Consider the following 27,933-nt stretch of genomic DNA (forward strand, 5'->3'; position numbering starts at 1 on the left):
TCAAAGTCAATCTTTCTAACTGTGGCTTGTATTAGTCAGCAGCCCTGGCACATTACTGCACTTTGAAGTTGAAACAAGAAGCTGCAGACTTCAGCCTTGTAGGGAATTCTGATGTAGATGATCAGGTTCATTCACACGGGTATAAATTTGATGCTCTGAATCCTTTCTATTCCTTTTATTTGGTTAATGGTACTTTTCACTCTGAAACTGTGATGCTTATTTGCTTAATGAAAAACTGAATCAGAACAGAATGAGCATCATCCGACATGCAGTGAAAGTAAAAGTGAGGAGATCTAGTTTAAATGTTGTTTGCACTACAGAATGTTTCAAGATGATGTGAAGGATAAAAATAGTGTAGTAAGAGTCAGATATATACACCCTGTTTACAACAGCCAAAACAGAAAAACAGCTTAGCTCAATACATTATATCACTGAATAGCTCAAATAAAGTAAACAGTTCAGTAAATATGGTACAGCAGCATGTTAGTCCTGTTTCTTTTCAATCAAATGGTCTAATGGTCAGTTTGTAGAACATCAGTGTACCAGATGCTTTGTTTTCTCTGGTTTAGTTCAGCAGAGCTCAGGTCTCTCTGTAGCACCTCACTGTGATTGGCTGCTGTGCTGAATGTTTCCTTTAATGTCTCTGTACTGTGTTGTTTCCTCTTTTAGACCAGACAAGCATCACAGCTGAGTCTGGGCAGAACATCTCACTGACATGTCGAGCTCCAAATAATAATAAGCAGATCTTGGCTGTTCAGTGGAGCAGAGCTGACCTGAAGCAAGAATATGTGCTTTTGTACAGAGATGAGGTTTTTGTTCCAGACAACCAGCATCCAGCTTTTAAGAACCGGGTGGATCTGCAGGACAGAGAGATGAAGGATGGAGACGTGTCTTTGATTCTGAAGAATGTGACGATTAATGACACTGGAACATACGAGTGTCGCGTCTTCAGGAGAGGAACAAACCACAGGATTAGTACCATCAGTCTGAGTGTTGTTCCTCCAGGTGAGTCATTAAAGGGTAGGTTTTTTTGGTCAAAGGCTTTGATATCTATTAAGTTGTTTTAATAGTGCATTTTCTTTTACTTTATAATACACAGTAATACTATAAGTCATCACCTGACTGACAGCTGATGTCTCACATCTGTCCAATCTGTATGTCCACCACACACAGCAGATGGAGAGGAGACGGGTGGAGTCAGCAGAGGACACTTTGGACTGGTGGCTGCTCTGTCTGCTTCTGTTGTGACCATCGCTGTCATAGCTGTGATCTCGAAGAAACAAAAGATGAAGAATACTCCCACTTCCTCCCCATCTTGATGAACTAGCTTACATAGATCTGGTCTGAAACAGAAAACAGGGAACTTTTCTGTGAGAGCAGAAGAACAACCGGAGTCTGACATTAAAGTGATGAAGACCCGCAGAGGGCAGACATGTCTTCTTCAGCTCTTCCTCAGCAGAAGAAAGATTTTTTTATATTCCAGAGAAAATGTTCACACTGCAGCAAAACAATACTGACACATCTTTTCTACTAGGGAGTCAGTGTTCATCTTAGATTTAGAACAAACTGTGGCTCCATAAGAAGAAACACACATTAGATTTGTGATAGCTGTGATGTTTCTGTGAAAACCATTAAGGTTATCTACACATCATGAAAGGCTGCACACGAATGAGGAGGAGAAACAGTGTGTATGTTTAAGTCTCAGTTCAAAAATGTTCATTTCAAGAGTCTTGTTTATTCGCCCCGACAACTTTTGTCTCACAATGTGCAACTTTTAAGGGACCCTTTATAAAACCACATTACAAAGTTAATGTGTTTGTGAGATGAAGTTGTTGAGCTTGCATACCTCCAGCTCCTCCTAACTCTCCTGCAGTAATTACATCCAGCTGTATTGAGAATAACTAAAAGGACTAATTTACTCTATAACTCTGGATCGTTTTGCCACCTCTGTCTTGTATTGGCAATCTTGAATACCAATTTATGGTCTACAGAGACCTCTTGTGGACTTTAAGGATTAAGGGTTAACCCTAATCCTTGCTTGTGAGTGTTTACTACCCCAGCAGAACTTGACGTCATTGTTATTTATTATAGATTGATTATAGAGTTGTCTGCTTCTGTCCCACACACACACACACACACACACACACACACACACACACACACACACACACACACACACACACACACACACACACTATATTTGATTAGGACTGGCAGCAATTTCATGTACATGACGTTCATGTTCAGTGTGTCTATGGAGCTTTATTAGAGACAGTTTCTGACAGAAGACTCAGGCCAGGCTGGTATATACCAGATGTATATTTCACATTGAGGGCTAATATTTGTATAAACTTTTGCTTACTATGTCTCTATCCCATCTGCACAGCGGTGGAACTTAAACTTGTCCTAGTAGACTTCAAGAATAATGACATGAAGCTGTAAATGAACAAATTAACTTCACATTACCAGTAGTGTTTGTTTGACTACCTGTTGTACACCTGTGTGAATACTTTTGTGTGTGAGTGCACTTGTGTTCATAAAGCTTAATTTAAAGTAAAAAAAGTTTAAAAAATGCTACCAGAGTCAGTGATAATACAATTTAATTTCAGTGGCAGTTCTCACAAACTAAAGGAAAGCCAAGGCTTTAATGTTTTTACCACATTATAAAAGTGTGATTATGAAAGTTTTATGCTGACTCGAAAACTGCCAGAACTGACAAACAAACAAAATCTTTACACAGTGACTGAGGCCTCTGTGTCATGGTCCCTGTGCCTCCCCGGCCAGCCCAGTGTGGCCACAAGTGTTTGTTGTTTTTCTCTCGCTCTCTCTCTCCTACCTGTCTGCCTGGGCGGAGCTCTGATTGGGCTCCTGCCCTTGGCCCACGCACCTGCAGCTGATCTCGAGCGAATTGCAGTTCTCTGGCTCTTCTTAAGGCTGGGGCTCTGAGCTATTCGTCGCTGGAATATTGAGTAACTCTCGTTAGTATTGCCTGGCTTCTTTGCGATTCTACTGTTCCCGTGTTTGCCTTCGACTTACCCTCGTCTGTGTAAACAGGTTTACCTGGATCAGCCCTTTTGTGACCCCTGGACCCCGTGAGTAGGAGAGTGAGCTGCTTGTGTGGAGACTGTTTGGACGACGAGCAGAGCGAGTGCGAAGAAGTGTGTCTCCCCAGCCTATTGATCCCCGGGACCCTGGTGTCCCCCCCCCCCCCCTTCACGTGTATATAGCGCACCAGTGTGATTAATAAAGTGTCGTTGAACTGTACTACCTCAGTCTGCGCCTGAGTCCGTTCCACTCCCGTGACAGAATATTCCAGCCACCATGGACTCAGCAGATTCAGCTTCCTCCCCGTCTCCCTCCGCCCCGGTCACACTGGAAGCCTCACCGGTTCTAGTCCCAGAGCGCATCAACCAAGAGTTGGAGGCCGCCCTCCGCTGTGTCGCCTCTCATAACCAGGCCATCTGGAGCGAACACCTGCCATGGATAGAGTATGCTCACAACAGTCACACATCCTCTGCTACCGGCGTGTCACCCTTCGAGGCGTCTCTGGGATACCAACCACCTCTGTTTCCCATGGTTGAAGGTGAGCATACTGTTCTGTCTGTCCAACATCACCTCCGCAGGTGTCGCAGGGCCTGGCACACTCGGGCGGCTTTACTCCGGACGAAGGAACGGAATAAGGCACTCGCGGATCGCCACCGGACGGCCGCCCCTGAGTATGTGGTGGGGCAGAAGGTATGGCTCTCCACTCAATTCGTGCCCTTACGTGCGGAATCTAAGAAACTCACCCCCAACTTCATCGGCCCGTTTGAAATCGGTGCTGTGATCAACCCTGCATCCGTCCGCTTGGCACTGCCACGCAATATGCGTATTCATGATGTATTCCATGTCTCTCAGGTCAAACCAGTGGTCTCCAGCCCGTTGTGCCCTCCTTCCAGGCCCCTGCCGCCCCCCCGGCTCGTGGGTGGCCAGCTGGTTTACGCAGTCTCGCGCATCTTGGACTCCTGACGCCGGGGTCGGGGATTTCAGTACCTGGTTGACTGGGAGGGCTACGGGCTACAGGAACATTCCTGGGTGCCCCGGTCGGCTATCGTGGGTAGGGGTCTGCTCCGGGACTTCCACCGCCTGCACCCAGGTAGGCCTGGTGGGTCGCCGGGAGGCTCCCGTTGGGGGGGGGTACTGTCATGGTCCCTGTGCCTCCCCGGCCAGCCCAGTGTGGCCACAAGTGTTTGTTGTTTTTCTCTCGCTCTCTCTCTCCTACCTGTCTGCCTGGGCGGAGCTCTGATTGGGCTCCTGCCCTTGGCCCACGCACCTGCAGCTGATCTCGAGCGAATTGCAGTTCTCTGGCTCTTCTTAAGGCTGGGGCTCTGAGCTATTTGTCGCTGGAATATTGAGTAACTCTCGTTAGTATTGCCTGGCTTCTTTGCTATCCACTCCCGTGACACTCTGACTGTATGAAGGTCATTTGGAGACATTTCACTTTTTTTTTTAACTGCAAAGTAAACTCTCTTTGATTTGGATTTAATATATGATCATGTTTGAATATTTATGAGTGTTTAACTAAACCCTACCCTTGTGTACATAACACTCATTTAACTTTACTTATTATTTTCTATGCTTAGAGTTAGGTTTATTCTTATATTATAATAATCTTTTTTTAGTTGTTTATTTAGTCGTGTGAAGGGATCTCACATTGCTCAGCATAACCATTTGTGTTTTGCAGTGTATACGACAATACATATCATGAATCTTGAATATTTGTGTCTTCTATGATGATCTGTTGTCACTCAAGCTGCTCTTCTGCCACCTGGAGGCTTGAAAGTGTTAAAGCATCGATCTGCAGCTCAGTGAATGTGACATCTGAATAACCAGCACAGCCAAAGAATCCCGAACAAACTGAAGTGTTTGCTGACGGGTCACACTTCACTTCCCCTTAAAGTGAGAGACCAGATTCAGCTGTTGCAGTTTGAGCATCACGTTCACACAAAACATAAAGTTAAAGCTGTCGTGTTGATATTTAAAGTACTTTGATTCGTTTGGATAACAAGAGACCATTTAGAGCAGCTAAGAAGGAAAAAAGTCCACAACATGAGACTGATGACTAACTTAAAATAATTTTTCTTTTTAACTCTCTTTATTAGAGAGGAGCTGGAAGCAGCTATTAGCTATATGCTCTTTTGTCTAAAAGTAGCACTTCTGGCTTTTGCTACTAATTAAAAGCATTTCTGCAAACAGTTGCATTGTATTGCTTACTGAGGCTTTTATTGTGGGGCATTTACAGGAACTTTCTGTAGTAAAAAGAATTACCTTCATGTGATCAACCTGCACCATTGCGTTCGGCTCCGTGTGTGCATGTGGCTCTCTTTCTGTTTCGCTTCTGTGTATAAAAGGTTTCTGTTCCCTGTCAACATCTTTCGGTGTAGGTGAAGCGTCTGCAGTATCTCACAGCTGTGGTCACAGATGGATTCTCTCAATTTCCTCCTGATTTCATCCCTCGTTTCTGCATCTACATGTGAGTGAAACTGAAGTTGTTTGTATTTTTATTCCTACAGAACTAAGAAGAAACCTATCAGTAATAAGTGTTGAGTAATGGTTAATAAGTATCATTCAGAGTGATCTGTTTAACATGTGAAATGTTCATTTTTGAGTATTATTTGGAGGTTGTGGTCAATATGACTTCCTCTTTTCCTGAATCACTTTTTATTGACCTTGAATGAAGAGTCTCGAGTTAATACACTGCAGTTTTTGATAGTGAGATAGTGGATGGCGTAGACTCTACTCATTGCGGGATGGGGATCTCCTTTGCAGGAGGTGTTTCCAGGATTTTGCGAGATTTTTGATCAGAGAAAAATCACCAGTATGGTTAACTGGTGTGAAAACCTTTGTATTATGGCTGAATGTGAGCCTAAAAATCAAGACTGTTTACAGAAAAATGTCTGCACAGGGCTTTACGGTGTTTTGAAAGCTGTTGAAAAAAACGTTTTAGACTTACGTAAGTAAAAAGTACCAGAGTTTTATGACACCCTCTGGGTACACGCCTAGTTAAACCACGATGTAAACATCCTGAGTCTGTGGCTCTTGTACAGTGTTTTCGCTTTGATGCTGACTTTATGAAATTGCAGGATGCTGACAACAAAGACAAAAGACTGCAAACTTCAAAACAGAAAATCAGTGAGGGATAAACACCTACATACTCGTAATCTCCTGTTAAAATACAAAACTGCATAAATAACCTCAAGTAAGGTCAAAGTCATGAAAACACAATACATTTGAAATCTAAACTAAGGCAGAAAAAATTACTTTTACTCTGCCTCTGAGTTTTAATGGCCCATCAAGATTTCTATTGGCTTGTGAAAAAAATCTTTTTTTGATATTTTTAAATGTTACCACTGTTTAATTAACATGATTTTTAAAATATTATTTCACTTAAAATCTGTAAAATTTTATGAAAGCTTTAAAATTAATCTGGTGTAGTGGAAGCATCACTTTCACACAAACTGATGCTTAGTCCGACATGCATATTTCAAAGCATCACTCAAATACCCAAATACAGGGGCGTCTAACTCCAGGCCTCCAGGGCCGGTGTCCTGTAGGTTTTAGATGTGTCCTTGATCCAACACAGCTTATATAAATGGCTAAATTACCTCCTCAACATGTCTTAAAGTTCTCCAGAGGCCTGGTAATGACGTAATTATTTGATTAAGGTGTGCTGACCCAGGGAGAGATCTAAAACCTGCAGGACACCGGCCCTCGAGGCCCAGAGTTCCCAACCTCTGCTCTAATAGAACTACACAAAGTAAAAAAAACAAAAAAACCAATCATATTAATTTTTAAACTTGTTGCATTTTTTGTCTTTTTTTTTTTTGACAAATTAATGAAACTCAAACCTGACGTGCAGCAAAGTGGAGACACCAAATCTGAACAAAACAGAAGAAAATATTTTCGATTTTTCTTTAAGATAATTTAAGTGCTGTGGTTTAAAGAAACTATCAACCTAAACTATTTATCTTCTGTCCCCTGTAGTAGGCATAAGAATCTGTCTCATCTTATTGAATTGACCACAACTAAGAGCCAGTAAATTCGGATTCTAGTTTATCTGAATCATGCTGTGAACACATGATCTGAACTTCTAGTTTTTTCTCTAAAACCTGGTTTATGTAAACAGAGGGCCACCTGTTTGGTGGTTTGGGGCAATGTTGTCCTTTTTCTAATACTAAAAAACAATTTCAACCCAGTTTCACTTGGTATTAATGGTTCTTCCCTTCAGAGAGGAGAACCACGCTCTGGTTTGTGCCCCCCCTTTTTTTTTCTGTTTGCTATAACCTGAGGACCACCTGTTTTTTGCAGTTTGCACAGTGTTTCTTTTTCACTCAGCATGTGTTTATACACCTCTCTGCATTTAATCCTGAGTTACTATTCATCTCACAGTCTGTTCAATAGCATGTCTTTTATCCTGTCTCCCTGCGCTCACCCTCAAGCGGAATGTTTCCTCCTGTTAAAAGAGAGTTTTTCCTTCCCACTGTCACAAAGTGCTTGCTCATAGGGGTCGTCTGATTATTGGGGTTCATGTTGAATATTGTTGGATCCGTATTGGATGTGCTGATATGCTAACATCCAAATAAATCACTCAAAAAACCTGGAACAAAAACTGATTTGATGGTCTCCTCTGCACAGCAGCAATAATATTAATTGTGAGATAATTAAATTAAAAATGCACCAACAGGACAAAGAAGGTCCACAGGTCTAATTCACGCATCTCCAGTTAGCTGAGGTTAAGTCAGCAGTTAGAAGCTGCACACAGCCATCTTATAACACCTGTTAATTAACCATGTTCCTAATTTTATTTCTTTTTCTTTTAAATTCACCCCCCTGTAAACTGTTACGAAGCTGGAAATATGAATTTAAATTATCTTTGAACTGAAGTAACAGTGTAAAGAACAGAAGGACAGCGATGTGAGAGACGATTATGTCAGGTCATTGCTGAGAAAGCTCCTGAGTCTTGCAGTTTACTTAAATTTTCACTTAGTCTAATGGAAACTTTTATTTTTCCCAGAACTGCAGGCGTTTTACAAGAATTAACTTCGCTTACTTGCCTAAAAACGTTTCCATCATGAGGCGCTCACACCAGAGATGTGTCAAACATTAAAAGTGTCAAAGGTTATGTTTAACAGCAGCTTCATGAATTAAAAAAAATCACAGGTTTGAAATTAAACTCATGATTACTGATTATTTTGTTGTCTTCAGCTCTGCAGCAGGATATTGAGGCAAAGCTTGGAGCTGACGTCACTCTTCAGTGTCAGATTTCCACAGATGAAAGAATCTCAGTGCTGAAGTGGAGCAGAGCTGACCTGAACACAGACGGCTACGTCTACTTCTACAGGAACAAACGCTCCTATGAAAACTACCAACATCCATCTTTTCATGGCAGAGTGAAGCTGAGGGACCCGGAGATGAAGGATGGAGACGTTTCTCTGATCCTGAACAACATCGCGTTTAATGACACTGGGATGTATGAGTGTCACGTAGCTGTGAGGAACCCTGTGAGAAGTAAAAGAGTTCACACTGAGATCAGTCACTTCATCAACCTCACAGTCACAGGTGAGTTTGTGGAGCTCACGCTCAGCTCCCACATCATTTACAAACCTGAAAACTGAAAATAAAATCAGTTGGCTCCCAGCACCTACAGGAACTGCGCAGTCTCACAGCTTTATGAGACGGTTACACTTCTCTGCACTTGCAACTTGATAAATAAATGAAGAGTACCTCCCATGGTCTCCTCTGCTCACTCCTTCCAGTGTGAATGTGAAGGGCAGTAGCATTGCATGCTGCTAGCACAGATGCTAGACATGCTTTTTTTCTGATGAGGAGCTAAAGCTGCTGTAGGGCTGGCTCTTTACTGTCATTGCACAGTCATAGTTTGTACAATAGTATACTGAAATCGGTGCTACAGAAAGACAAGCAAAACATACTAAACAAATGTCACACATACAGCATAGAAATACACAAAAATGCACGTGTATGTGCAGTTAATTGAATTACGATGTGTTCAGAGATTAAATGTACAATATGTGCAGAAGGTAAGAAAACATATGCACAAACATTACATGAGGTATCAGCACTGATTATGGCTGCAGAGTCTGTGACAACAAACAACCGGTGTCCTGGATTTGTACACCTGTAGGTTTGCTGCTGCTTTGGTGTCTGACAGATTTTCCGCTGACAGCTGATGTTTTTCTGCAGGTGAAACTCATGGAAACATGAAACTGGTGAAAACAGGAGATGGAAACATAGAGGAGGTGGTAGAAGTGGAGACTAGGACAGATCAGATGGTTGTTCCTGCTGTCTCTGCTGCTGCGACTGTCATTGTTATTACAGCTGGATTTGTGGCAATGTGGAGATTTAAAAGAAAGAAACAGCAGCACATGGAGGCAGATAACCAGCAGCTGGTCTGAAACGTCCAGGAGTTTCTGGTACAGTAAGCTAATTGTGCGTGAGAGCAATCCACAGAGAGGGAGGACAGGTGGGACCAGTTCTGTGGGCGATGTGCTTCTGAGAAGGAGCAGCGTCTGTGTTTGTAGTTCCCGCCTGACCTCTTCAGAATCAGCTGATTTTTTTTTTTTTTTTTTTTTTGCACCATAACTTTAGTATATTTAGAAAAAACACACAGACTTTCTTTGTAGTATTAATTCACCCGGTTTCTCCAGCATTTTTCCCCTGAAGTGCAGAAGATATCCACATGAAATCTTCAGGGCAGACAAACAAATTTAAAACTGCAACCAAATCAGTTTTATACCCACTCAAAGTGACAAACTCAAACTCTAACAATAACATCTCTTTTGTTTTTGTTTGTTTAGCGTAATTGTTTCCCATAGTTTCACAGTTGTTTCCCAGCATAACCTGTGAGCATCTGAGTTTTATTTTCTGTATTTTCATAGTAACAGTTGGGACTTTTTTTTTCTTTTTGTTTGTTTCTTTATGTTTCTGCTGTTATTTTACTGTTTTTGTTTCATGACCACTTCAAGGCACTGAGTTCCTTTTAAGTTTTTTATTGCATAATTTTGGGGGTTTTCTGGTTGCTTTTACTCAGACTTCATGTTCTCAGTTTGAAAGCTTCTCTGTTTTGAGTTTTTCGTACTTTTGAAATCTGTTTGAGAGGTTGCTGTTTGCATTTGCATCATGGTGTTTTCCCCCAACATTTTGTTCAGTGTGTTTTAGTTTCATTATGTCTTTTGTTATTTCCACTTTCCTTTCATCATTCTCTCACCGCATCTGTTTGCCTGTGTGTTTACCTTTGCCCACAGACTCTTGGTGTTCTGGGAAATTTCCAACAATGTGAATTACTTTCTCCCTGAAAGATGATTGATTACATTTCAGTTTGTATCTTAATAAAATTTAAGAAAGTTGTTGTTTGTTTTACAGAAAAACTGTTAAATCTGTTAAAAAATGCAGAAAAAAAGAATTCTTGTACTTTCTCAGCAGGTTACAGTCACTACAGTCTGCACCTGTTTGTTTTGTAGTGTGATTATTACAGGAAACTTCACAGACAGTTTCTCTCTCCATCACATCAACAATGGAGATTTCCTCTTTCAACCAGCCATCTATTAGAAACTCCCAGGTGCTCATGAGCAGAGCAATCTGAGACACTGTAAGATCTGTTATTTTTCAGTGGCAGGAAAACATAATCACATGAATAATAATCAACTGAATTGTCTCTAAAACATAAATCAAATGCACTCAGAGTATATTCAGAGATACTTTCAGATATTTTTAAACTCCTTGCCCACTTCCACGGTCATCATCTTAGTCCTTAGAAATATTCTGTTTCTACTACTGTGACATGTGTGCTCTTTAATGCCCTCAAACAATAAAACAGGTTTCATTATTTTTGTTTTCATTACTTTTTAAACCCATGCAGGATGATCACTGTGTGGCTGAGGATGGTGCAGAGATGTAAAGTAAAAAGGCTTCATCTTTCCTGTGATGTACATCGTCTTCTAGAGCGTCACATTAAACAATGATGTTAGAGTCGGAAATCCCTGCAAGTCAAAACTTCAGGCTGCTCTAAACACTCAGTTTCAAACTTTTACAGACATGTCCTCAGTGTGAGGCAGAGGAGGATGAGAGATCAAAGAGAAATACTGAAATATGAAATCATCAAATAGAGATGGGCAGGTAGATATAAAGTAAAGCGTGTTAAACAGCTTCTATCAGCCCTGAAGCACGCGCTTTTTGTTTTTGTCTTCAGCCTCGTCGCATTTACGCTTGTGTTTATGACCCTGCCCTCATTATATTATTATTATTTATTTTCTCCTTCTCCTGACACAATCGGATCGAGCTGCTGAAAACAAACGCGACTGTTACCCACTCGGACATCTCAGCTTTATTTCCAAGCTGAATTTTAACCCCATCATAGTTTAAACTGGGATAATTAGCAAAATTTGAAGAGTCGGATCAGCAGAAGAATTTGACAATGTGGCTGCTGGTACATCTGGTCATCTCTGCAGGTGAGTGTTAACCTGTTTTGACTCCAGCAGTGTCACACAAGAGCTTTCTTCATATTTATCATGTAAACATGCCTTTAAACAGATCACGTGATCTGCCAGCTGTCACTGCAGATAAGCAGTAACTGACATGGAGGGTGGAGAAACAGCAGAGCGGTTTGTTTTCTTTTTAGTTTGCTGGCTTCATAGAACCTGAAAGTTCCGTCAGATTCACTGATAGGAGGTTAAAAACTTCCTGTGCAGACTTTCTGCGTCTGTCTGTGCGCACTCACTCATTTTCTTTTCCTTTCTTTCGTTTCTAGAGAGTATTTTAAATTCAGGGAATTTAAAATAGAAAGTAGCTCGTCCACAGAAGGACTGGTAGCTCCCCTTACGATAAGGGTTCAGATCGTGCAAACAGGTGTGAATGTGAATGTGTGTGTTTAGTTAGTTTGTTTGTTTGCTTGTTTTAATCAATTTTAAATCATGCTTTTTATTTGTTTTTGTTTCTAATGTCTCTGTAAAGCACTTTGAATCACCTTGTTGTTGAATTGTGCTTTACAAATAAATTTGCCTTGCCTTGCCTTCTTTCTGTGCACAACCTACTGTTGAGACGTCAGAGATCAGCTGAATAAGCATATGACACACGAATATGAAACAGTGCTCAAAGACAAGTATCTCTGACAGTGGATATACAGATGTGTTATACATAAGAGACAAATATTGTTCGTTTAATATGTTGGCATCATTACATTTGGCTCAATGCTTAGATACATGTGTAAAAAGAAAATGTACGAGCTGTGAAGACCATTTCTGATAGAATGAAGAGTAGACTGATATATTGAATATTCCTTTATTGGGTGAGAAAATCAGACCATGTCATAACTGCTTTAAGTCACACAGAATAGATATCAGAGCCTTAAACAGGCTGACTTCTGCTAAATGGATCAAACTGGGCAGAAAGTCTACAAACACATAACATCCGTATAAAATATGATGTAACACTATAGATCAACTTACCTCAGAATATATAAAGCATATAAACAATTACAGCAATAAGATGCAACAAACACAGCAGTACTACTAATCCAAAATACTGAAAGCTTCATAGAACTGAAACAAACATTTATTTTTAGCTCCATCCTGCTGCTGATACATACTTTAGGTTTCTGAATATTACACTTGTTGCTGCCTTTCATAGTGTGTAACTTGACGGCCCTGAGTACTTTCTCCCACACTGAAAACACTGGGAGGATAAAATTATTTGAACATTACCAAATAAGACTGATTCAGGACAGACAGTTATTTTAAACTTTTCTAGCAGTCCTTCACAAACAGGGAACAGTCTGTCTATTCTCTCCATCTGTCAGCTGCTGCTGGCTCTTCCTCCTCCTCTTCCTCACACACTGCTGAGTTTGTCCTGGTGGATCATCAGGGGTGCAAAGCCTCACAGATGATGTGCAGCAGTGGGTCCCTCAGTCTGTCCTCACTCTGGACACTTGCAGTTGTCACACATGGAAATCAAATGTGTGATAAGCTGCAGGATTCAAACACAAGTGTAACTTATAAATAATTCAGTTCAATTCAATTCAATTTTATTTATATAGCGCCAAATCACAACAAAAGTCGCCTCAAGGCGCTTCATACAATACATGTTCATACTTTTATTACACAATCAGAGAGTAAGAAACAAACAAACCCAAACAGATGCCTGTAGGAAAAAAGTGGGCTTTGGGGTAGGGAAACAGCCTTCAAAGACGTCTAAGACAGTGCTGAAGCTACGCAAGGACCCATGACACTCAGACAAATGCAACATGGGTGCAGTTCCCCCCTCCAGGGGCGGGGGTACCTAGACCCGGTATGTAGAGTACGCTTGGGGAGTGTGATTGCGTATACAGCGTCTCTTTATATTTGTCTCCACGTCGGTTGAGTGTGAAGTGCACATGAGAGCATGAGGGTGGGAATGGATGTTTGTGTTTGTGTGTGCCTGTATGTTTGTGTCTATATGTCAGGTTGGGTATCAGACGCCACCTCTCTGGGGACATCTCGGGCCTTCCAAGGTTTGGAGGCCTATCTCCACCCACCACCACTTCCCCTGCCGGTGGCGGACTCCCTCAGGTGTCAGTGCATTGGTGGTTCTTTGTATCTGGGGGTGGGCGTCCGGGTACACACCGGCTCACTCCTTGGCGGCCTCTTATTGGGGCTCGCTCGGGCCATTTCGGAGGTGGGGTGCCCCCGGCCTCTCACCCTGGGGCTCGGTCACTCAGGCACAGCTGGCTGCCGGCGGAGCCCACGGGCGCGTCACTGCAACTCCCCCTGGCTTCTGCTCCGCGGCTGCTGAATGAGCCCTCATCTGGGACTCTCCTTAGCTCTAACTGGGACAGTGGCGCAGCTGCCCCTCTGTGGGTCTTCCTTGGTCTCTTGTGTTCTGGGGGCCTCTGGATGTCTGGAGTTTTGATCTCCTCCATACCCGCTTGATTCCATAAAGGACAGGGCTGTGGCTCCCCACACTCCCTAACAGATCATTACATGGAGAAACCTTTGGAATGCAAGCATGCTGATCCACACAGGTGTACACATGGGTATTCACAGACGCGGACTAAAGCTTTCTTGGCTGCTGCCTCAAAGCACACTGTGCGCTGTCTATCTTGCGTGCTGAACAATATCATCTATTATTTAGTAACTATTGATATTTATGACTAGGTAGTTTATTGTGATGGTGCTTTTTTTTCCTATTATTATGTTGCTCTTTGTTGTTTGCTGTCTCCTCTGTTTGTTTGTTTGTTTTTTCTCCATACAGGTGACCCAGGAGTTTGTATTTTTTGTTGTTTGTTTTTTTCTCTCTCTTCCCCCCCTTCTCACCGTCTCTTCTCCCCTTTGGTTTTCTTTCTTTCTCTCCCCCTCTTTCTTTCATTCTTTCCCCCTGTCCTATTAAAAAAAAAAAAAAAAAAAAAGATGACAAAGGATGAACTGAAGCTCCGCCATCACGTGATGTCACATGCTGCTGTTTCTGATGTCACTTATAAAAAAAAATAAAATAAATAAAATAAAATAAAAGACAAATGCAACATATTGAAAATTGTGTAAATATATTTGCTCGGGTGAAAATCCCCCAGTGATAGTGTTCTAAGGTTAAAATGATTGGTTATAAATATTCTAAAATGTTAAATGAACATTTCTAATTGGTGTTGTGGCAGCTGCAGTTTCAGCGATAAGATTAGGATCAGTCCCCCGCTATATAAAAGGCTTGGTGTTGATGTAGGCTTTCCTCTCTGTCTCACTATCAGGCTGCTGCTACTCCCCTCTCCACCCTCCGCTTACAGATGGCTGCTGTAAGATTGCTCCTGTTTTTGCCTCTAGCATCTGTTTCTGCAGGTTAGTGAAACACACTTACATTTTTAAAATTTCTTCTCAAACCAAAAACTCATGAGTAAAGTGAACAATGTTTATGCTAGCTGAGCTCCATTTAATTCACATGGGAAGTTAATTAGTGCCCAGTTAATGGTTTTGTTTGTAAAGGTTTAAGTGTTGGCCGGATGATGTTTTCCTCCAACAGACAGTAAAAAATTTTATCGTTTCTAGTAATGTTCATTGCTTATGTCCACATGAACTGACTGATTAAATAAGCATGTTAATCTGTAGCATCACTGCAATCCCTGAGTTTATAAACAAAAAATACAAACTAGGATTCACACGTCTTTTTCTCTTAATTGGTTCAAATATTCATTTGTCACACTTGGTTCATACTTTATTAGCTGTCCCTTTCACTTTCTCTTCCTGTTTGCATACATGTTATCTTACAGATGCAGACTCTCTCTTCACTCCCCTACACTCTTAAACGAGTGTAATTTATTTACCAACAACAAACAAAAAATCAAGCTGACTGATGACAAATTTACTATATTTTTATAGTTAATTTATAGTTAATTTATTTTTATATTTTTATAGTTTTATTTAACTATATTAGACTTTAAATTATTATGTAATTTAAAATGACATAATAATTATGTCATTAAATTATTATATACTGGAAGCCTGATATGGTGACTCTGGTTATAATAATCATTGATTCATCAAAGTGTTTGTGTATATCTTTTAAATTAACTTGAAGAAGCAGTTTTCAGGCCCATACGTTGCGGGTTTGAAGGAGTTAATGCATCTCAAGATAAAATTTTTACATTTCTATAACACTTCTTTTGACTGCTCCCTTTGGGCATCAGCACAGCAGATGCAAATGTCAAATGTGCAGTTTTAACATCAGTTCCATGCATTAAAATTATAAAATTAATAATAAACATAGATGCATTAATATAAAAACTGATGATTTTTGTCTTCAGCGCTACAGATGGGTTTGCAAGTGAAGCTTGGGGATGATGTCACTCTCCAGTGTCAAATTATCACAGATGAAAGAATCTCAGTGTTGAAGTGGAGCAGAGCTGACCTGAACACAGACGGCTACGTCTACTTCTACAGGAACAACCGCTACTATGAAAACTACCAACATCCATCTTTTCATGGCCGAGTGAAGCTGAGGGACCCAGAGATGAAGGATGGAGACGTTTCTGTGATCCTGAAGAACATCACATTTAATGACACTGGGATGTATGAGTGTCACATAGCAGTGAGGAACCCTGTGAGAAATAAAAGAGTTCACACTGAGATCAGTCACTTCATCAACCTCACAGTCACAGGTGAGTTTGTCACCCACAAAAAAACAACATTGTCTCATTTATAATTCAGTTAAAATGTTCTCCACTTATCACGTTAAAATATACATAATGAATAAGTTTAAATTATTGACAGTCCCTCTGCTCACTTCTAGTTTGAGTATGAAGGGTGAAGTCGTAGCATGCTGCTAACACAGAGGCTAACAGAGCATCTGTGGACCGTCAGCAGTTTCCTCGCCTTCTTTGAACTTTCGCGGTTTCTGTTCTCGCACACCCTCTGCATAAATAATTTGATTGGGTGACTGTGTTTTCGGCCAGATTAAAATATATGGGAATAAGAACTGTATGTATGAGAAAAGGTCTGCAGAGTGATCGGTAATAGATTTGGCTGCAGATCCAGTCCGTGGTTTGCATATTGGTGATGTGGCATTAGATTTAAAAACAAAAAATGCTAAGTGGATAAACATGAATTCAAACCTCCACACAGGTTTATGTTAAAGGTAAAAACAGATTTGTTTGAAGGTTGATGTGGGATAAAAGGAGCTGTATCAGCTCTGCAAGCAGAAAACTGAACAGAACCTTAGTCTTGTTTGACATTCTTAGTCTCCAGAACATCTTAGTGTAGATGTTTATGTTATTTCTTATTTGTATTAATTTCAGAACCACATCCTTACTTGCCAGCGAGAGTGTGTGTTCAATGAGGGCTCGTGGTAAATAAAGTTCTTCCACTCTGACATCATTCCCGTCTGTGACGTTATTACCAGGGAACAGTACAGAATCACATTTCAGAGAAAGTGGTCCAGGGCGTCCGCTATAACTGCAGAGTTTTCATTTCAGTGGCAGATCTCACACATGCTGCTCACGGCTGTAAAACTGAAAATGAGGTTTAGTGATCAGAAAACTAAAAAGAAACTGTGATGATGAAAGTTTCACGCTGACTTGAGAACTGACACGACTGACAAACACTCAAGAATATCGTTACACAACACGGTGACAGATCTCTCTGACTTTATGAAGATCATTTGGAGACATTTCACTTTTGTGTTGAAACCACAAAATAAATTCTTTGATTTGGATTTAGTGTTTCACTTTAAAATTCCACTTTACTGAAATTTCATGAACGACACAATCCACTCTGTGTCAGCTGCTTTATGTTCACACTGAGGTGACCTGTAATGACTCATATTCTGCATGATTGAACTTCCTCCTGCACTCTTTGTGTTTCCCTGGAGTAACAGATTAAGAACGAATCGGCTTTTTTTCCTTCCTCAGTAAAAAAAAAAAAGACTTCTAGATGGTGTGTGACAGATTTTATGATGATGATGTTTGAATATTTGTGTCTTCTATGATGATCCTGGTTGTCGCTCAAGTTGCTCTTCTGCCACCTGGAGGCTTGAAAGTGTTAAAGCATCAATCTGCAGCTCAGTGAAAGTGACATCAGAATAACCAGCACAGCCAAAGAATCCCGAACAAACTGAAGTGTTTGCAGTACAGCTGCAGTGCTGACGGGCAGTAGTGGTTTTTGATATGGGCGACATGGGCGGTCGCCCAGGGCGGCATCGTGGTTGCTTGCTGCTGAAGTCAATTTAAACTTTGTCATCTCCACTACGTACAGTCCATAAGACGACGAGATGACGAGGCTTACAGTTTGATGATTTAAAGTCTCACACACAACCTGTCGAAAGGGGAGGGGGGCCGGCTGCTTCCAAATAGAGCACATTTCATTCATAATGTTGTAAATACAAGCCCATTATGTATTCATGATTTGAATCCTGGGTTGTGTGAAATCCCAGAAATAAACGCTAGACAAAGTGTCACGGCTGCCGAGGCGAGCCGTGTGGAGTTAGAAGAAGGACCCAAGATGCAGGCAGTGGATGAGATGCTGGTGAGTTTATTTACACAGTGGTGAGAAGGCAAAACAGGCAAGAGGGAAGACAAAACTAAAGACCTGAACTGGGAAAGCTAAATGACAAACCTGAGATGAAACAAAAAAGGGAAGAGAGGCAGCGAGACGAGCAGGACACCGAGGAACACAGACTGACCCGGAGTAACACAGACGAACCGGCAACAGGCAGGAGAACACACAGGGCTTAAATACACACACCAGTAATCAGGGGATGAGAGACAGGAGGGCAACACAGCTGGGAGGAATCTGGGCTGACGGGACAGGGGAAACGTAAACTGATCACACTCACATACGACACGGACCTTCACAATAAAACAGGAAACTCAGATACATGGAACCAGACAAGACATTGAACTAAACAGACAGATTCAGACGCAGACTCAGAGGCAGATCGAAAATAACACAGAACTTAAACAATCATCATCTAAAAAATGATAACAAACTAAAAGCGCTGGGTCACCGACCCAGGACCATGACACAAAGTGAATCTGTGAACTAAGGTGTAGGTCTATTAGGTTATGATCCTCGGGTTGTGAGGTGGGTGTTCATACTGGAGGGCAAAATTAAAACCAGTGGAAGACGGACAAGAAAAGTTCAAAGCCATCAGGAGCTCAGTTTAGAAAAAAGAAAAAAGAAGAGGAAGAGAAACGAGCAAAAGATACAGGTAAGCAGATGTGTCACTGGATAATGGCAGGTCATCCTGAAACAATCAGAATCATAATCAGAATACTTTATTAATCCCTAAGGAAATAATGTGGGTTACAGTTGCTCCAAGAAGAAATGGTAAAAATAGTAACAGTAACAGACTAAACTCCAAACAATACATTATGTTACAGATTTTACACATTTAAGAAATAGCACTAATATGTAGAGATCACTCAATTATATATATCAAGGATTAACAGAGGTGATTATAAATAACTATCAAGAAAATTGTCAAGAATATTCCAGAGTAGAAAAGAGCGCGTGTAAAAAGGGTGTAACTATTGCAGTGTTTACAGTGTGTTAGATGGAGGAGTTGTACTGGGAGATGGCCACAGGCAGGAATGATTTCCTGTGTCGTTCAGTGGTGCTTTTTGGTAATTTCACCCTCTCACTGAACGAGCTCCTGTGACTGACCAGCATATCATGGAGTGGGTGGAAGGTGTTATCCAACATTATCTTTATCTTGGACAACATCTGCCTCTCAGGCACCACCCTAACAGAGTCCAGCTCCATCCCCACAACATTACTGACCTTGTGGATCAGGTTATTTAGTCTGTTTGCATCTGTCAGTGCCAGAGGGAGAGTTCGCCCAGGGCACCAAACAGGCTAGGACCGCCACTTCTGATGGGTCACATTTCACTTCCCCTCAAAGTGAGAAATCAGATTCAAGCACTGGTGTAGTTTGAGTACTTTCACACAAAAAGCTAAAGCTGTTGTGTTGATATTTAAAGTGCTTTAATTATTTTTGGATAACAAGAGAACAGCTCTGAAGGAAAAAAGCACATAAACAGAGACTGACGGCTAACTTCATATAATTTGGTTTTATTTTTGACCAGCTGAAAGTAGCTACAAGCTAAATCCTCTTTTGTCTAAACACATCACTTCCTGCATCTGTTACAAATTAAAAGCCTTTGTACGAACACTTCGATTGGATGTCTTACATAGGGTTTTATTGTGAAGCACTTACAGGAACTTGCAGTAGGAGCATGAGATGAAATAGAAATGCCATGCAGTGTATATAAAGGTTAAAAATTACAGAGATTCACGTAAAGATGATCGTGAATCCTTTTGATTCTATTAAAAAGCTTCTGTGGTGGTTTTAATATGACTGATTATTGATTAATGATCAGGTTTGTTGTTGATCAGCTGTCAGACGCGAAGCCTGCCAGATGTTTATTTGAGTAACGTGACCTTCTTCGTTATTACGCACGTGTTTCTGATCCCACCCACAGACTGTTTTTGTTCGTCCTCATGACACAAACAGTCGCCAGAGCGCGAGGCTGAGAACAAACCCACCTGTCATGACACTCGGGAGTTTTATTTTCAAATCGAACTTCGACATCGTCCGGATTAGAATTAGGATAAAGGGATAAGGGATGTTCTGTTCCCAGGAAATCTCACCAGCCTTGGATATTTAGCGAGCTTGAAGAGTCGGGTCAGCAGAACAATGAGGCGGAAATATCTGTGCTGGGCTCACCGTGACTGCAGGTGAGCGTTAACTCGTTTAGACTCCATCAGTGTCATACAGGAGCTTTCTTCATATTTATGAACGCGACTGTAAGTGGACCTCGTGGCCTCACTGCACAAAAACAGTTACTGACACGAAGTGGTTGAATGTGTTTTTTTCTTTCTTTTTTTTGTTTGTTGGCTGTTTGTCTGTGTCTGTTTGTGCACGCTCACATAAAAAGTGGGTGTTTTGCTTTCCTCTTCCTCCGCCCGTAACACACTATTTGGGCGCCGCCTGAATCAGAGTGAGGACAGCTTACATATAAATCAGACATGAGACCAGCAGCAGCTATGAACACTCAGTGCGCCAATTATTTCAGATGTGAATAAATTAGAGCTGGAACTTTAATTTGGATCTGCTGCTCCGTGCGTTCAGGTCTGACGCTGATCAAGAATGAAAGAAACCTGGACTGGATCCCTTTAGTCTCTGTCTCTTACTGATTGAAAGTTATCGGTGATAAAGATCCTCTACATGTAACTGAATACTTCCCTGAGCTGCATTCTAGCAGCTGCAGTTCCAGACTTGAAGGCATCAGGACCAAACATGGGTGCCAAAACGAATTAATAATTAATGAGAACATCAATGGACATTTAATTATTTATATATTTGTTTCATTAAATCATAATCAACTAAAGCAGATTTATTTCACCTGAAAATGATTTTTTTTTCTGTTCTGATGGGGGACGGGAGAAGAATTCAGTTGAGCTTCCTGTTAATCCACTGGTGAACTGTCACATTTATAAGTCTAAAAAGGAAATCGGAAATCAAAGTTTTTGGGGGTTTTCTATTGATTTGTTGACTTTTTTCTGTCTGAAATGTCATACATTCTTCATTGCATTTTTAAAGTGCGGATTATATATGGTTCTACTTTCCGGTGTGACTGTAATTTTAAATAGTTTAAATAGTTTCGTTTTTAAAGTGGCCCACCCTCCCTATAAAGGCTGGTAGGTCTGCAATGTGAGCTGCTTCTTTCTGTTTAGGTCAGGGCTGCTATAATCTTCTCTCCTCTGGCTTGTCACAGATGGCTTCTGTCAGATTTCTCCTGTTTTTGTCACTAATTTCTGTGTCTGCAGGTGAGTCAAACAGTTTTTTCCTTGCTTATTCTTTCTGTAACTAAAGGCAGTTTTATAAATGAGCGAGTTCTGTTCGTGTTCCATTTAATTTACGTAAAAAGGTTATTGGCACCCAGTCTAAAGGTGATAAATTCACTCTCGCTTAACAGGTGAAATCTCACTACTAGGTTGTGACCCCTTTGTGACAACGGGATGGTCAAAAGACTTTTTTTTTTTTTTTTTTTAATCCGGCTAATCACGCATTAGTCGGAAAACGGGATTTGCGAGAATGAGCGCGTCTTCGGGAAACTAATGAGTCATGGAATGAGTCATGGAATGAGGTTCGGCTGATTGCAAATGACAAAGGAATTAAACTTTCTCTTTTCGTAATTGGTTAAAATAAATAAATAAATCATTGATATAAAATGGGTTATAGATCACATGCATTACTTTTAACTGGAAACTTTAAATGTAATTATTTTCTTCATTGAGCTGTGAGGAAAAAATAATAGTAATTCTTGAAGACTTTTAGAAAGGATAAAGGGACTGAGAATCAACTATGACAGCATCAGAATTCACAAGTGCACTTTTGGGTAAATATATAATAATTAGCAAACATCCACACAGCTGTAGTTGGCATGACTGGTTATCATGTGTCAGGCTTGCTTCTTATTATAGAAAGAAACTTTGGGGTTTCAATAGATGCATGTTTTTACTGTGTGTTTTGACGTTTTCTTAATATTTAATTAATTCAAGTGTGTAAAGCTGTAATAAAAAAACTAAATCACGCTTTTGTTCTGTATCCTTCCTCCACTGTCTACCTTGTTGATGGTTGTCCCTGTTACGTTGCTCGCTCAGAGATAACAGTATACATGTTTGGATGGAGAGAAACAGTTGGATTACTGCAAAAAGAATAATCATACTTTAACTATAGTTTACATTTTCTAAAAAGTGTAAGTAAATCAAATCCAACTAAAAGCAATACTTTGAAAAGTTTACATTCCTTGAGAACACCACAGCATTGGGAAACTCAATATTACAAGTGATGTTGAAAACAAGGAGAGGACAATTCTTGGAAATCAAAGGGAGTTTGGTCTTAGCCTCCACTTGGGTTTTGCTATGATGACAGAGGACAAACGGAGAAAAAAAGAGGAAATGCAGACACACCTGTGTAGGTTTGGTCACATAGATGGATCAGAAGACCACGTTTGGTTTTTATTACCCAGTTACCAAGTTTTGTCAATCAATTACATTTTCAGTTAAAGTTTGCCAAATGTTGCCATTTGAAACAAGTGTTTAAAAGTAATATATATTCTAAAACTGTCATATTATATATGCTTGTTGTTGTCTCTAATACAATATAATAAAACTAAAGCCCCATTTGGGCCTACCACCTCTGCTCTGCTTTACTAGCTGAAAAGCAACCAAATATAGAGGGTAAGAGTGGACAGAATCGCAAAGATGGATTTCAAATATGCTCTCTGAATCTATATTGATATAGTGCATCTCAAACGACTGTGCTACTATATCTATAAAGCTGGTTGCTGATTTTCAGGGTCTGTGTAAAGTCTTGACTGTAAAACATTTCAAAGTGATGTGGTCGTGTAATCGCATTACACTATTCAATAATCAAATAAGTTGCTGAACGAAATTCAGTAACTACATAAAAGTTAAGGACATTTTGAGCATTCTATCTTTATCTAATCTTTCAGTACATAGCATGGTCTAGATTTAAATTCTCTTCATTCCCATTCTCTTGTTCTTCTTTTTTTTAAACATAAAGTGAACTTTTTAAATCATGCACAGAGAACCTGATATGGTTACAGCGCTGAATACAGGGAGGAGATGTTTTCACTTTATTGATCCCCATGGGGAAATTACTTGTTTTTCTCTGCATTTGACCCATTCACTCAGTGAAGCAGTGGGCAGCCCACTAAGCAGGTGCCCGGGGAGCAGTGTGTAGGGACGGTACCTTGCTCAGGGGTACCTCAGGGTAGCCGTTAAGTGGATTCGAACCGCCGACCTTCCGATCATGGGGCGACCACTTTACCTACTGAGCTATCCCTGCCCCATATTGGTGAAATTTTCCTTCAAACTTTGTTTGGTCAACTGTGGTTTGTTTAAAAATATTAAATGTCCTGTTTTAATGTCAGTTTCATGCATTAAAAATGTCTTTGCAATAAGAAAATTGATCGTTCTTTTCTTCAGCTCTACAGCAGAATATGCAGGCGACGCTCGGAGCAGACGTCACTCTCCAGTGTCAGATTACTACAGATGAAAGAATCTCGGTGCTGAAGTGGAGCAGACCTGACCTGAACACAGACGGCTACGTCTACTTCTACAGGAACAAACGCTCCTATGAAAATTACCAACATCCATCTTTTCATGGCCGAGTGAAGCTGAGGGACCCAGAGATGAAGGATGGAGACGTTTCTGTGATTCTGAAGAACGTCACATTTAATGACACTGGGATGTATGAGTGTCATGTAGCTGTGAGGAACCCTGTGAGCAGTAAAAGAGCTCACACTGAGATCAGTCACTTCATTGAGCTCACAGTCACAGGTGAGTTTGTCATGCCAACAGCAAATGGAGTGCGTCCATAATGTCGTAGTTAGCATGTTCACTTAGCAAGTTCAAGCCCAGGTGACACAAAACCTTTGGGCTTTAGTCAGCAAAAACATATGTGTGTTTAGTGTCACATGTCAGATAAAACATGCTGAGCTGCTCACTCTGTTGCGAGTAGCTTTAATACAGAAAATGACATGCACTGAGCTAGCAGTTCTTACTACTGTATATCAAGGGTAAAGTCGTAGCATGCTGCTAACATAGATGCTTTCGGTCAACAGCCAAACACATTTTATGTAACTTGACATCTCCTTAACTGCAGCTGACTGAAGCTGTTCTCCTGCTAGCTTTACCTGCTGAACACGTTAAAGCTCACATCTGAGGGTTTCTTCTCTGACAGCTAATCTTTGCTCTGCAGGTGAAGTGCATGAAAACATGTTGGAGAAGCACATCATGGAAGGAGAAGATGCTGATGGAAACACTGAGGTTGAACAGGTTGAAGCACAGACTATCCTGATTGTTGCTGCTGTTGCTGCTGTCATTGCTGTTGCTGCAGCTGTTGGTTTGTTAGTGTTGCTTCTTAAGAGAAATAAGAAGCAGCATCACATCCTACTGAGGAAGAATCAGTCCTGCTGATTACAAATAACCGCCATAAGGATTTAAATATATTTAATTTAAAGTGAAAATGATAAGATCACAAACTGTTTGTTTATTAGATGATAATTTGTAACCATTAAAACGATTAAATACTGTCCTCACATATCTATCATAAAAATGCCCTCATAACTACATTTATAATTATTAATACTAGTTAAATATATACACCTAGAGAACAAATCTTGCTTATTGAAGCTAATCTGTGCATTCAAAGCAGTGGTAGGAAACTTTGCGTGCACACCTTTGCATGTATGGAATGACACATGGATATTTGTGCTTGCAGGTGCACTGCAAACATTTTATCTACTGCATATACATGGACACATTAGAATTACTAACATAACTGAAATGTATGTGTTTAGACTTTGAACCATCTGGAGTACCAAGAAAATCCATGCAAAAAGGCCACAGGCAAGATTTAAACCAGGAATATTCTTATTGTGAGGCTAATCACACCAAACTATAATAATAAAAGTTATAATAACAACTGGAATAACAACAAAAAAAATCCCAATGGCACGTTGTGAAGGAAGGAGGGTGTGGGCAACCAAAATGAATGCTCTGCCCATGAAAGTATGGAGGTTGAGGAGGGAGAGAGACCGACCATGGCAATCGAGACTGTGTGTGTGGGTGCAGCAGGTTAGACTGGTACTGTGGGACCAGGCCATTGAGGGATTTGTAAGTGGGGGAAGAAAAACTTGTAGTGTGTAACTTTAGTGGATGCCGATGGAAATGTGAGGGTGGGGGGTGATGTGTTGTTAAGACTGTTGTAAAATGTCAGAAAAGGTCAAATTTGACCCAAACTGAAAGTAAAGGGTTGAGGAAAGATTAAACGCTGACACTTCAGTAACTACATTTATCAAGTACACCACACTGAAGGACATCTCTGCTGTCCATTAATGTCAAATCCAGTAAAGTTTTAGACATTGCGGGTGATAATTTTGAAACTACCTCACTTCCTCTGTCACATGATGTCAGACATTTTATCTTCGCACTCTTTTATTTGAGCAGTGTTACATTTTGAGAAAACAAAAAAACAAAGGAGAAAGACTGAAAAGATGTTTGCTGATGCTTTAGCAACATTTACCTCAAGACTGTAGGAAAAAAAATGAAAGTCTACTGAGGTCAGTAAAGGTTCTACACCTCTGCAAAGGTGGTGGTATGGTGAATACATCAGTCAGTTACTGAGGCCTCCATATCCTCAACTCAGCTACAAATAGCCATTTTTTTACTAATACCTACTTCGACTCTGCTCTGCTTGGTTTTGGTCATTTGCTTTTATAATCGAGTGCCACCTGACATGCATGCAGGCATGAAAGTGATGCAGCCAAACATAAGGATGTCAAGGTGATATACTGATTGTTCTGTGGCTGTCCTTTCCCTCATTGCTGGCTTTTAACAGTGGCTAGTCAGCAACACTGACTAGCCATCAATAATGTCACATTTTTGGATCGCCACACTTAGTTCACTCATAAAGTACCAGGTACTACAAGATAATGGAAAACCCTAAAAACTGAGTCAAGCTGAGCCAACCTGACCTGAGTAGGTACTAATAGAAAAGGGCTAAAAGTGTTGAGTGGAGGGAGGGAGGGGAACAAAAAACTGGAAACTGCTCAGTGAATTAACATCCATTCAGTTTACTTTTTTTTACTTACTAATCAAAAGCAGAAGTAATATAGTCTTTTTTAGCTTGGGTGTGAAGGTTTCTCTCCACTTCAACCAAGTGCTGCTCGAAGGGGCTGATCTGATCTTTGGAGCCCTTAGTTTAGTGTTTTTATTATTAGGTGTTGTGAGCTGAGACTAAACAGATCTTACTGACCTGAATTACTTCATCAATACTTTACATTCATGTGTATGTGTTTGCATTTTGCTGAACGTTTGATAAATTTTTACCTCTCACGCTTATTTATACCACACAGTCTGATCTGCACACATAGAATATCAATGCATATGTAAAGAAGACAATGACTTTAAAATATTTGGTGTTTTTTTTAACTGTGATTTTTACATATTTGAATAAAATACAGTTTTACACCGTTTTTTTTAGGAGAGGCTTGACAGGCTTATTATTAATTTATTATCAAAATGATAATAATAATAATAAATAATAATGAATTATTATTTTTAATAATAATAATGGCATAGTGGTGGTGGTGTTATTGATATTATCATTATTATTAGATTAATTAAATGTATTCCTTTTGATTTTTGCTCTCCATTTGTGGATATTTAATTAAAATGAGCTCGACATCCCTCCTTGATACACACTTCACATACTCAGAACAAAAATCCTTAAGAAGAAACTGAAACTATGATTATTCAGATCATTTTGATTATAGGGATGTTGAGTTTCTGATAACTCCTTGTTTTTGTGTTGTATGTCATCAGTGTGTTTATTTCAAGTTTGATTGTTCAGTTTGCCGTGAACCATTATTATGCAAATTATCATGAGTACAATGTACAATGTTTCTCTACACTGCAAAATCAAGTGTTACTTAGCATTACTAAACTGTGAAGTTTTTGTCCTCTGGTCAACTGCTGCTTTGAAAAGCATGTATACTGAGCACCAGATGGTTTTATTTTCTGCTATTATCTGCACACCGCATAATAAATAAATCATTAAATTGTGTAAAGGAGTGCCGTTTGTGGAATTCAAATATTTGAAATAAGAATATTTATTATACTGCAGAGACAATACTGACACACGTTTGCTGAGTGTCCAACCAAATGTTAACAATAAGTGAGGGAAAATTGTTCCTCCATTCAACGAGTAAAGGTGGATATTAGGGAGGGAGGCTTTTTTTTTCTACCTCGGCTTTTAGATTTTCAGATTTGTTTTGTTTTTGTACAAAAATAAGCAACTTAAATAAAATATGTTTACAAGAATAACATATTTTAAAGAGGTGGAAAAGGTTGTGTTCATGTTAAAAAAGAACAGCACTTCGTTTTAAACTAACATCACTGTTTTAGTGAACCATACAGTCCAGATGGGTTTTAGGTAGTTTACCCATTTATTTATGTAATACCCTAAAATTTGTACAGCACCCATTCTCATTTATCTGTACCTACGGGCAGCAGGTGGTTCAAACCCAGTCTCTTTCTTTGAAGAGCTTTTTGTGAAATTATTAACCCCCCCACCTCCACCCCCCGCAAAATATTATGAAATTACAACATCATTTAATATAACTAAAGCTTCAAACAGGTTAAAAATAAGGTGGTAATGAACTTTCTGTTAAAGCAGGTTCACTGCTTTAGGCTCTGTGTGCACATAAAGAGATATTCTGCAAGCGATGATCAAATGGTGATTAAAAAACAAAAAATATAACGGTAAAAATTAATCAAGTTAACCTGAGTACACTCTCAGTGCTCCGTTTATTTCTAAGGTGACAGCTGC

The 27,933-nt window shown here is 40.1% G+C and overlaps 3 protein-coding genes across 4 annotated transcripts in view; 2 read left to right on the forward strand and 1 right to left on the reverse strand.

The window, feature by feature from the left end:
• LOC309694679 (Fc receptor-like protein 1) overlaps nt 1–27,933 on the reverse strand; it is a 96,976-nt gene that overhangs the window by 41,384 nt on the left and 27,659 nt on the right. The window lies entirely within an intron of this gene.
• On the forward strand, nt 3,322–10,403 carry LOC309698664 (uncharacterized protein; the record flags this gene model as incomplete). The annotated part of the gene is made up of 6 exons (XM_082521256.1): nt 3,322–3,583; nt 3,633–3,735; nt 3,898–4,135; nt 5,424–5,512; nt 8,429–8,598; nt 9,241–10,403. The coding sequence occupies 6 exons, from the start codon at nt 3,322–3,324 to the stop codon at nt 9,450–9,452; spliced, it is 1,074 nt and encodes a 357-aa protein (XP_082377382.1). The 3' UTR covers nt 9,453–10,403.
• Nucleotides 14,765–27,175, forward strand: LOC309694501 (uncharacterized protein). The gene is made up of 4 exons (XM_082514641.1): nt 14,765–14,855; nt 15,818–16,171; nt 23,526–23,879; nt 24,301–27,175. Exons 1-4 carry the CDS (start codon nt 14,804–14,806, stop codon nt 24,516–24,518), a joined length of 978 nt encoding a protein of 325 aa, XP_082370767.1. The 5' UTR covers nt 14,765–14,803; the 3' UTR covers nt 24,519–27,175.

The sequence above is a fragment of the Aulonocara stuartgranti genome (genome assembly GCF_965226115.1).
Source record: "Aulonocara stuartgranti genome assembly, chromosome: 3".
Taxonomy (NCBI): domain Eukaryota; kingdom Metazoa; phylum Chordata; class Actinopteri; order Cichliformes; family Cichlidae; genus Aulonocara; species Aulonocara stuartgranti.